This window comes from Schistocerca serialis, chromosome 4 (genome assembly GCF_023864345.2).
Source record: "Schistocerca serialis cubense isolate TAMUIC-IGC-003099 chromosome 4, iqSchSeri2.2, whole genome shotgun sequence".
Taxonomy (NCBI): domain Eukaryota; kingdom Metazoa; phylum Arthropoda; class Insecta; order Orthoptera; family Acrididae; genus Schistocerca; species Schistocerca serialis.
The window spans coordinates 716070657-716082737 of record NC_064641.1 but is presented as its reverse complement, the minus strand read 5'-3'; the positions used below and the strand labels follow the sequence as shown (position 1 = coordinate 716082737).

Here is a 12081-nt window from a genome sequence, read left to right as displayed (position 1 = left end):
TTGCATGTTTTACTCTGAAAATCGACCTATGATGAAAATGATGATAAAAGGTTAATTTATAATATGCACTAGTGGATCTTTTATACTGTCCATATAATCCATTAACAAGCACATAGGCACCTCACCCAAACTTGCCGAGGTTTTATTTTGTTAGATTATGGACAACATTGCAAAGTTCTTCAATTGTGGTGGGTTGCAATAACATCGAGATAGGCGTGTAGTTCACTGTTCCTATGGGCTGTTTTTCAGAGTTCTATTATATCTTAGTAACTACATTGCTGAAGTATTCATTTACAAAATTTTGCAAGAATATCTCGGTCATGTGTTGCGCTTAAGTTGTTTGTCTGCAGGTTTTGGTTTACTGTGGTTCATGGTCTGTCTGGTATCATTCCAGGCTGCTTTGATTTTGTGTTCAGCATTGTGTATAATTAACTCATTTTGAGTTTTTTCAACTATTAATGTTTTCTTGTTTATTTTTGGACCAATGTTTGAGTGTAAGTGAAAACAAGACTTCCTAGAAATTACACAATGGATGTTTGTCCAAATTTTCATAGCCAAATGAAGAGACAGAAATGGACAGATGGGGTGTCAAGTTGAGCAGCATAAGGTCTACCTTTGCAAAATAATGCTTGCTTGAAAATCATCATCATCATCATTAAGATTTCCTTCCAGCAAGCCGGATAGGAACTTTGTGAATGATATGCCTCCATTGGCTTCTGTCCTGGTATAGCTTTTCCCTCTCCACTACATTCCATGTTACTCCTCTCCTCTTGAGATCTTCCTTAACCTGGTCTGTTTATCTCTTTCTAGGCCACCCAATTGGTCTTCTTCCTGGTACCTCCATCTCCAAATACTGGCCTGGAGTTTGAGTTGGGTGCATTCGCTTCACATCACCGAACCACTTCATTCTCAAAGCACTCATTCTCTCCTCTGTAGTCAATGTCACGTGCAGATCTGTCCTTACATAATCATTCTTGACTCTGTCTCTCCTAGTTTCTTGTAGTGCTGACCTAAGGAATTTCATTTCACATGCTTGTATTTGACGCTCTTCTCTCTTATTTATGACACAGGCCTCTAGACTATACATCATGATTGGCAGGAGATACATGGTCTGTATGGCTCTTTGAGGGACTTCCTTGTCCCACATTAGATTTCATACTTGGTGGAAGAAACTAGATCCTTTTGTTATTCTGTTTAAGACTTCTAGTTTGGAACTTCCATCACATGATATGATGCCACCCTGATAATTGAAGCTTTTCAACAATTCAACCTTCTCCCCCTCCAGTATGATGTGACAAGGTGTGGGTGTCCTGCTCATCTTCATTGCCACTGTCTTGTTCCTACTCACAGTTAATTTGAGTTTTTCAAATTTTGTGTTCCAGTACTCTAGTCTCCTCTGAACCTCCTTTTCCATCACTCCCTAAATGGTGATGTCATTAACAAAAACAAAAGCATTGAGTTCTTCTTCCTTGATTTCTTTCATGATTGTGTCCATAAGTGAAGTAATGAAGAGTAAAGGAGAGAGCTAACTGCCTTGCTAAACACCTCTCTTTGGCCGGCCGGGGTGGCCGAGCAGTTCTATGCGCTACAGTCTGGAACCGTGCGACCGCTACGGTCGCAGGTTCGAATCCTGCCTCGGGCATGGATGTGTGTGATGTCCTTATGTTAGTTAGGTTTAAGTAGTTCTAAGTCCTAGGGGACTGATGACCTCAGATGTTAAGTCCCGTAGTGCTCAGAGCCAACCTCTCTTTGTCTTTAACCATTTTGATTCCTCCACCTCCTACTTGTACACTGCTCCCACAACCATCATACAGCATCTGGACTTCTGGAATTAATGAATCAGGAACATTATGTTTTCTCAAGCATTCCCATATTTTATCCCTTGGTACACACTGTCATATGTTTTTTCCAAATCCACAAATACTGCTATCAAGTCCTTTCCTTTTTCCCAATATTTCTCCATTAACTGACAGAAGGAGAAAATGAGATTTATTTTTCCCCTATTACTTCTGAACCCATGCCGTTGTTTCTCTAATTGGTGTTCTAGAATTTTCTGCAATCTTTTTTCTATGACTTTTTCCATTATCTTAAGGCAGTGTGATTCCTCGGTAGTTGGAGCATTTCTTTCTACTACCTTTCTTGAACAATGGTTTTATAATTTCTTTCTTCCATTCATCTGCCACTTTGTTTTCTTTCCATATCACCCCCAGTACCCAGTGTAACCATTGTATTCGATGGATTCCTGTGGCTTTAATCATGTCAGCTGTTAGCTCATCTACTCCAGCCGCCTTCTCATTTTTCATCTGTTTCAGGGACTTTTCAGTTTCTAACCAAGAGATTGGATCCTGTTCTTCCACTAATTCAGTGGCTTCAGTGTCACTTTCTTGTGCACTTTCCCCATTCAGTAAGATTTCAAAATAATTCTTCATCTCTTCTCTGATACCTGCCATGTCCCTGATAATATCTCCATTCTCTGTTTCAATCGCTTTTGTGTCTTCTCTATCAGATCTTTTACTTTTCAATAACTTATATAGCAGTTTTTGGTTCCCTTTGCTATCTTTCTATAGTTTCTGGGTGAATATTTTCCAACACTTCTCCTTTTCTTCTTTCACAATTCTCTTTGCTTGGAGTTTCTTTTGTCGATATTCCTTCTCCAGTGTTGTCACCTTGTGTTCATCTTTTGGTAACAGCCGCTGGTTCTGATTTCTTTTTTCAAACTCCATGTTTTTCTTTGCCATATTACGGTTTTTAATTGCATGTTTTACTCTATCGTTTCACCAACTGGTTTCTTTGTCTTTCACTTTACCCTTTGTTGTGCCGCATATCTGCATGGCACTGTTACCTATTGATTTTTTAAATAGATTCCACTCTTCCTCAACACTGCCTCTTGCAGTTTTTAGCAATTTTTGTGGTACTAGATTTTGAAAAATTTTCTTATTTTCTTCGTCTTTCAACTTCCACTCCTTAATTTTTGGCATACTTTGTACAACATTCAAACTTTTCATCTTATAATTTAGATCAGCTACTTGTAACCTGTGGTTGCTATCCAAGTGCTCACTTAGTATGACTTTAGTGTCCCTTACTTTTCCTCCAGTTAATTAGTCAATTAATATATAGTCTATAACTGTCTTAGATTTGCCATCCCAGCCATGTCTAGTAACCTTATCGCGATCTTGTTTCTTGAAGAAAGCATTCTTCGCTAAAAGATGATTCCTTATACACAGATTTAGAATTTCTTCATCCTCAACATTTCATCTTTCATATTCAAAAAGGCCCATCACCTCCTAATATCCATTTCTATCCGTGCCAATCTGAGCATTCAGATCCCTAATTATCATAATGTTATCTTCTCTTACTCGATCTTCCAGTTCTTCTAGGAATTTCATGTTTAATTTCATGTTTTCTTCCTCACTGCACCCTTGCTGAGGTACGTACACTTGGAGTATACTAAAACTATTTTTTCCCAAGTTCACTCTGGCTGTAATTATCCTTTCACTTACAAAGTTCACATCTGTAACTGGGTCAATGTCTTTGTGAAACACAAACCCCACTCCATTTTTTGCCTCTTTGTTGTGACCCTGCCAGTATAATTTGTACCCACCTCTCAGCAATTTAGAGTTTTTTCCCTTCCACTTGGTCTCACTCAACCCAAGGATATGAATCTTTCTGCTCTGCATCATGTCTACAATATCTTCAGTCTTTCCTCTTAACTTATTTTTGTCTTTTTGCATGAGGCTTAGCAGGCCAACATATGAGAAAAAGTTGTCATTGCTTTCAATCAAAGAACGAGCCTCGGATTAAAAATACCTAATGTAGACAGCACTTCTTGTTCCCCTGGAATGAATGACAGCTCTTCACAGCCTGTAGAAAACCAAGGAATGCAAGAAGATACACTAAAGAAGAACACGAAACTAGAACCCAACAAAAAGACAAAAATAAGATGAGAGTGGTAATATTAAATGTAATAACCCTACTTGAAAATAGTAAGAGTAATTAATTAAAAGGCAATAATTATTTATTAAAGGGAAAACTGAAATATTTCATAAACAGATAGTGAATGTAAATGAATTATCAAAAAGTTCATCTCATCTAGGCCTAACTATTTTGTGCATAAAAAATTACATTACTGTAGAACTGGTGGAATTCTTTCTTTCGTGTTGAAAAACATAAAATAAGTATCAAATTACAGCATGAGTTGAAATTTAGCTGCTTTCTCTTGAAAACTTTTACTGTCAACAATAGTAGGTTAGCGATAAATATTTATATATTTCATACTTTCTGAAAAAAACTTGAAAATAAGAGATAATTGAAAAAAAAATGAGTCAACTGTTTTGCAAAATGATTTGTCTAAAAATAAGTAATAAATTAGATTAGAGACATTTTATGCACTTTCTTTGTTTTGTATGATTTTCAGCATCATTCAAAGGTGTGTCAAATGTTTCTCTAATCTGTTTTATTACTTACTATTAGACTAATAATTTCACAAAATATTTGACTACTTTTTGAAATTTTTTCTTGCTTTATATGTTAGATAGAAGTTTAGGAATTCTGAGTCCGGGTGGTTGTTTCTTTTTGTGTTGGAATGTTTTAGAGTTTCAAAGGATATTCTTATCCCTTAGATCACCCAGTTATTCATTTGTTTTGTCCAGGGAAATTAATAGTTTTGGAAACTTTTCTCAAATCTGAATTTTAATATTGAGATGCACTTTGAGAACTTCTTATTCATGCTGGTTTCTAAGAGCACTTATTTCTGTGTTTCATTGCTTAAATGTGTAGCAAATTACAATCTTCCCATCCCTTGAGAAAATCCTCTTCTGTGTTAGCCTTTTAGTTGTATTCTGTACAGCTATGTTCAGTTTAGAATCTGGCAGGAGCAGCCAAAAGGAGCCATGTTATTTACATTTGAATTGCAACTTTTTTTTTTATGTCGGTTGGTATATGATCAATGACTGATGCAATATACTTGTTTATCTTTATGGCTGTGTGAATCTTTGGTGGTATTCTATACCTGTCTAGTGCTATTGCTACTGTTTTATTATTCCCCTTTTTGATCTAGATGACGTCATTCCCTTCTTTTCTTTTGCAGTCACATTTATAGATGTAGGTGACTGTGATGTCGATATTGTTGCTACCAATACTGCTCCGTTTGGAGCTGTTGTTACTGTTGTTGAAACAATATTGACAGTTCATCTGGCCATTGATTGCTTCTTCAGTCTGTTAAAATGTAAGCCATGCACTATATGAAACCTGTAAGCAACAATGCTGATATCTATAATCTGAACATTTCTGAAATGACTGCAAATATCTGAGCAGTTTTTACCAGCCATTGTGATTTCTTTGTTTGCACAGTACCATTGTGGTACATTGAAGCTGCATGGTATGTTGTAGACTAAGATATTTCTGTTTTAGTTGGGTCAGGCATCTTTTTAGTTACCTTCTGGGCATCTAAGATTCATTTTTACACGTCATTTTACTCCTTTTTCAACTAAAAAGATTATTTGTTTAATAATTCTGGCTAGTCCCTTTTCATGACTGCATGGTAACACTGATATTCTATTTACCTTATTTACAACTTTGGCCCAGTACTGTTTTGAGATTTTTTCCACTGGTTAATTAACACATTTTTATCACTCAGACTTAAATTCTGTAGTATGTGAAACCGAAAAACTTACCACATTTTTTGCCTTATTGCTATATGATTCATTGTTGCAGTTTCTGTTTGATTGCTTGTATTCATTATATACATATTTTGACACCTCCTCTAAAAGCACTCTAATACTTCCATCTGTATGACCTGTTTCCTTCAGTTTTTAACCTAGATTATCAAATTTTGTTTCAAATTAATCAAGGGTACATGAGGAGGCCTTTGGCTCCGAATGCCCATATCAAGGATGTTTCATTGAATGATTCACTCACTGACACTTGTTGATGGCCCACTACTGAAAACGGTAGCAGTTCGGGGAAGGATTGCACTTCTGTCATGTTGAATGATTCCCTTGTCATCATTGGTCCCATTCTTGTAGGATCTTTTTCCAGCTGCAGCGATGTCAGAGATTTCATGTTTTACCAGATGCCTGATATTCACGGTACACTCGTGAAATGGTCATACAGTAAAATCCCCTCTTCATCATTACTTCGGAGATGGTGTGTCCCATCACTCGTGTACTGACTATAACACCATGTTCAAACTCACTTAAATCTTGATAACTTGCCATTGTAGCAGCAGTAACTGATTTAACAACTGAGCCAGACACTTGTCTTACAAAGGCATTGCCGACTGCGGTGCCATATCCTTCCTGTTTACATATCTCTGTATTTGAATACAATGGAAAATCCAGTACGGAATGTAACAATATTAGAAACGGAAAGTTTCCACTCACCATATAGCAGAGATGCTGAGTCAGAGATAGGCACAAGAAAAAGACTGTTACAAATAAAGCTTTCAGCCCATTAGGCCTTCATGAAAAATAGACCCCCCCCACACACACAAACAAACAAGCATACAGGACGGGAGTCTCTGGCAACTGCAGCCACACTGCGAGCAGCAGCACCAGTGCAATACGGGAGTGGTGACTGGGTGGGAGTAAGGAGGAGGCTGGTGTGGGGATGGGGAGGGATAGTAGGGTAGGGGTGGCAAACAGTGCAGTGCTCTGGGGAGTGTAGAGGGAATAAGTGCTGAGAAGATAGGGCAGTTATGTGCAGTCAGGAGGTTAGATGAGGGCAGAGGAGAGGTGGGGAGGGCACTGGGGAGGGGGGGGGGGGGACGGAAAAGAAGAGAAATAAAAAGACTGGGTGCGATGGTGGAATGAGGGCTGTATATTGCTGGAGTGGGAACAGGGAGGCTGGATGGATGAGGACAATGACTAACAAAGGTTGAGGCTAGAAGGGTTACAGGAATGTAGAATATTGCTGGGAAAGTTCCCATATGCACAATTCAGAAAAGCTAGTGTTGGTGAGAAGAATCAATATGGCACAGGCTGTGATGCAGTCATTGAAATGAAGATTGTCATGTTTGGCAGCATCTTCAGCAACCGGGTGGTCCACTTGTTTCTTGGCCACAGTTTATCAGTGGCCCTTCAAGCGGACAGACAGCTTATTGCTCATCATGCCCACATAGAATGTAGCACAGTGGTTGCAGCTTAGCTTGCAGATCACATGACTGGTTTCATAGGTAGCCCTGCCTTTTATGGCATAGGTGACGTTTGTGCCCAGACTGGAGTAGACAGTGGTGGGAGGATGTTTGGGACAGGTCATGCATTTAGGTTTATTACAGGGGTATGAGCCGTGTGTGTGTGTGTGTGTGTGTGTGTGTGTGTGTGTGTGTGTGTGTCATCTATTTTTGGCAAAGGCCTTACAGTCTTTTTGTGGTGCCTATCTGCGACTCAGTATATCTGCTATATGGTGAGTGGCAACTTTATCTTTATTGTTGTATTTGAATATGCATGTCTATACCAGTGTCTTTGGCACTTCAGTGCATAACACTTCGCACACACACACTCTCTCAATAGATAGCAACATTTGTGCTAGAGGAACACTTTTACTCATTATTTATACATTTATTTTTGCAACATACACATTCCTAAACTACATTTGGTGCTATCTTATCTTTTTGTTGGCTGATTTGTTTAACTTCACTTTTACACTGCAAAGTAATCCCTGCTATTTCCAGGCAATGAGTTAATTTTGCATGTTTTCATCTAGTATCAAGTTAGCACAGTTTTCTTTCTCAGTTTCACTTATTTCATGACCTAATATAATTTTATGATACTTTGTAAATATGAAATTTCTTCAACGATTTCTTCATTTCTGTATTCTGTGCGCACATCACCAGATTTAGGCACTGAAACATTAATCATGTAGTCACTGTAATTTCACTAATATTTTTATTTTTTACTGTGTATTTTTTATTTATGTTGACATCAAGGGTTTTTGTTGGACCTAAGAACATCCATAACAAATTCAGTGATTAAGAACCCAGGATGACATAAATATTTGTATGACAACAGGTTGCAACTCACCAGAGCATTGAGCGGCAGTACTTAGGGTTTCTGGTGAAAACTTCTTGTGTTTACATGTTCATTTTTGTTTTGGTAACTACCTGTGCGCTACTTTTATTTATTTTGCTTTCTGCTCCATAGTGTGCCTATCTTCCCTTTGCAATATGAACTGTCATAAGTATATTTCCATGATTTTTCTGTAGAGGAACTAGGCTTGCCTGCTTGTGAACTGCTGAAGTCATTGCTGTAGACATATTTTTGTACTTGTCTGATGATTACCACTTTGTAAAAATATTGGTGAAGTATTTCCTTCATTATCACTTCGTCTCTCTTTCCTGATTATCCTACAGATGTTTTTCCACGACTAATCTCACATGCTCTGAGTCATCCAAAGCTAATCAAATTTTTATTTTTTTCCAATTCGAGTGCCTGTTTCTCAAAGGGTCCATAAAAACTGATTGTAGCTATTACCACTTATACTTAAAATTTCTTTTTTCCATTGCAAATAAAATGGAAAAGGCATATGCTCAAAAAGCTTCTGCAGTTGTCAGTCTGTCAATAACAGGTATATGCTCAATAGCATATCTGCTGTGGTTCTCCCAGAGTCTGCCACATGTCTACAGATTATCTCACTTGTTTTATATATGGCATACAGTAAGGTATTACGTGCCTATATTTCTCAGATAGATACTTGTGAATTACCTTTGTGGATGAATTAATCCATGTAGTAGCGTTGCATAGCTAACCTTTATTCTGTGAATTCTTTAGTTGCAATACTTTGAGATATTCTAAGGGAATCTGTAGTTAGACAATATATTTTTAAACTTCTGTAAGAAATATTTTATGAATTTGGGGAATAATCAACGAATTGCAATTTGGTAGGCTTGAAAAAAGGAAACATGGTTGCAACTCATGCAGTGCATATTGTTTTCTACATGTTTATATCAGTACCACTGCGCTTCCTTCTATCTTAGCAGTATGGATGTTACTTTTCTCTCTCATACAATTTATAATAAACGTGTGACTCATGCAGGACAACATAATTCTCAGTAAAAATTATTTTGTTGCTGAGAACATGAAATTAAATGCAAATAATTGCCTTTGAACAGAATTGTGTTTGTTTACCTTCATATTATTTGATTATCATTTGATATTATAATTAATTTTAATTACTTCTAGTTTTCATATTTTAGAATGTGTTGAGTTCATAGTACCAATATATTTTTCTTTTAAAGTTCGGTCCTTTTCCTTTACAGATAAGTATCAGTACACAGGTTATCAGCATCCACAACCTTGGCAAGACTGAATGAAAGACCTTCCCCATCAGCCTTTGTATGTTTAAATGTAGTAAAGCACCTGTACTTAAAAATTTATGTGTAAATCATAAATTTTCTACAGAGCTAATTACTACTTCAAAAGCAATTCATATAATGGCAGTGAGATCTGGATTCTTTTGCAAATATGAATTGTTGTGCCAAAGGCTGATTGGCGTATACAGAGACGGCGCCTTCATCAGTGCTTGAATCTCGGTCACAATTCATGCAGATGATCAGAGAAAATAATCCCAATGTTACTTCAGTTCACTGTGTTATACACCGTCAAGACTTGGTGACTAAAACACTTCCAAATGAAGTCATCAACATCTTAAAATTAAGCATCAAAATTGGGAATCATATTAAAAAGAAAGAGTGCTTTAAATACCCATCTTTTTACGGCCATTTGTGAAGATTTGGGAACAGAACATAAAAGATTATTTCATACGGAAGTACGCTGGCTCTCAAAAGAAAATGTGTTAGTTAAATTATTTGAACTTAAAGTGATTCGATTTTTGGAAATTCTAAACAAAACTGAATTGTGTATGGAACTCCGAAAGCCAAGTGTTCGAGTTGTGTTGGCCACAGTGTTAGACTGTGGTGTTGACTTACGTGTCAGATATTTTCGATTCATTGAACTCACTGAATTTGAAATTGCAAGGTGGAGACTCGAACATAATTTATCACTGGGATGCTATCGCTGCGTATACTGATAAACTGCTACTTTGGGAATGTAAAATTATAACCTGCTTTCCCATATTGTTTGGAATCCTGGAAGAAGCACTCTTTACGGAGGTCTTGAAGAAGACGGATACTACGAATAAACTATCAAATCATCTGCAGCATCTGACTAATGAATTCAAGTGCTACTTTCCTAGCTCATGTGATAATAACATTTACAGACTGGCAACAGATATTGTTCACATTGCATACACTTGTGTCCAAAATTAAAGGAACAAACGGAAATTTTGCAAGGTTGCAGTCATTTTGTCTCAAAACAGTATAAAAAGGTGATTAGTAAAGTAGAAACAGTGTAAAGAATACAGAATATAAACAACTGCAATATGCACAATAGTAGACAAAAATGTTAATTTTTTCAACTTAATGGATTTGCACGCACATTTGCACAACTGGTTAATGTGCTCAGTATGGGATGTGACCACCTCTGTCAGCAATGCGGGCCTGAAAAAGGCGAGGCATGCTGTGAACGATGGTATCTCATGTTGAGGCAATGACGTCCAACTTCGGTCCATTGTTGACGACTCCACACTAAACGTTCCCTTCTGTGAAGGTACATATATAGCAGGTCTCCATGTCCTGCTTTCGTTCTTCACGTGGCCCTCCACCTTTCTGCTTCATCTGTGATTGAGTACACAGCGATTGTGGTTGTGAGACTACCCGGCAAACATCACTGTTTTGATAAGTGCCTGGTGTCATCGTTGGCGTGGTTGCCATTGACTGCAATGCCATCTTCAGTACAGAACACAATTGTACAGACATCTGTTCAGAGTTTGCATGATTATATCATGAATTATGTACAGGACGGGGAAATAGCGATTTGTTGTTTTAATTTTGGGCACTAGTGTGTAGATATGCTGTCAGAAACACTGCTAGGACAAGCTTTGGAAATTAAAAACGATTCTGCGGCTAAATATGAATTTGAGCAGATGGGTAAGCCATTATTTTGGGTAAAATATCTGAAAGATTACCCCAGCATAGCAAAGCAAGCACTGCATTTGTACTTACCATTTATAAGCACTTATTTGTGCCAAAGGGCGTTTTCAGTAGCTGTAGCTATGAAAACAAAATGCAAAATCGAGCCCAATATTACCAGTAATTTACGTTGAGCACTTGTTTCTATTCAATCCAGAATTGAAAGTCCTTGCAGAAATTATATCGATTTATTATTTTTTTATTATTACCAAATGTGTTTGCAAATCGTATATGTCTGCAATAAAAAAATTTACATTGTAAAGTTTATGATTTTTTCATTACCCTTAGCTTGATACAAATAAGCGCCATTTTTGAAACTATCTATGTAATGAGTAGAGCTCGAGTTTCCATGCAAATGCTTGTATTGACCATTTTAGGGAGTAAATGCATGTGTTGAAGAAATTTTTTAATTAATGTCTTGTATTTAGAGCCGGCCGTGGTGGCCGTGCGGTTCTGGCGCTGCAGTCCGAAACCACGGGACTGCTACGGTCGTAGGTTCGAATCCTGCCTCAGGCATGGGTGTGTGTGATGCCCTTAGGTTAGTTAGGTTTAAGTAGTTCTAAGTTCTAGGGGACTTGTGACCTAAGATGTTGAGTCCCATAGTGCTCAGAGCCATTTGAACCATTTTTTCTTGTATTTAGAAAATTATAAGAGATACAAATAGTCTCCCTGGCTTCAATGGAGATGTTGCAATGACTTGCATAGGCATAATATGTATTCTCTTGCCTCATGTGAATTATGACCGAGCTGAAGATTATATAAAATGTATGGTGATTTGATTGAATTAATAATTAATTTAGAACTGAAAAATTTTGGCAAATTTTTCTTTCATAGAATTGTGTGTAAAATACAACACAATAGGCATAACCATTTTCTTCCCATGTCTATGTCAATATGTTAGTCGACAAAGCAAATGCGTTTCCTGGTCACCCATAAAAGAAAGTGGCCGAAGGAAGTACAGTACACACATCTTAAGCTGTCCTTCCCGAGGCATGTCGGAACATTTCGTATCGATAAACCTCTTTTTTCCCATTGGTGCCATCATCAAAATCTTGCTA

The 12081-nt window shown here is 37.3% G+C and overlaps 2 protein-coding genes across 4 annotated transcripts in view; both read left to right on the top strand.

The window, feature by feature from the left end:
• LOC126473239 (uncharacterized) overlaps positions 1-11285 on the top strand; it is an 88899-nt gene extending 77614 nt beyond the window's left edge. For all 3 annotated transcript variants that reach the window (XM_050100154.1, XM_050100155.1, XM_050100156.1), the window contains one exon: positions 9254-11285. In XM_050100154.1, coding sequence (XP_049956111.1) covers positions 9254-9303 — 50 coding nt within the window. In that variant the 3' untranslated portion in view covers positions 9304-11285. The remainder of the gene's footprint in view (positions 1-9253) is intronic.
• LOC126474721 (protein FAM200A-like) lies at positions 9428-10261 on the top strand. The gene is made up of 3 exons (XM_050102200.1): positions 9428-9465; positions 9681-9922; positions 9972-10261. The coding sequence occupies exons 1-3, from the start codon at positions 9428-9430 to the stop codon at positions 10259-10261; spliced, it is 570 nt and encodes a 189-aa protein (XP_049958157.1).
• Positions 11286-12081: the final 796 nt, after the last annotated feature.

Bases quoted from the DNA above. Each gene is read 5' to 3' on its own strand.
- LOC126474721 (XM_050102200.1), top strand. From the start codon at position 9,428: ATGGCAGTGAGATCTGGATTCTTTTGCAAATATGAATT. The intron at 9,466-9,680 runs GTTGTGCCAAAG...CATATTAAAAAG, and splicing joins TTCTTTTGCAAATATGAATT to AAAGAGTGCTTTAAATACCC. The intron at 9,923-9,971 runs GTGTCAGATATT...TGAAATTGCAAG, and splicing joins AGACTGTGGTGTTGACTTAC to GTGGAGACTCGAACATAATT.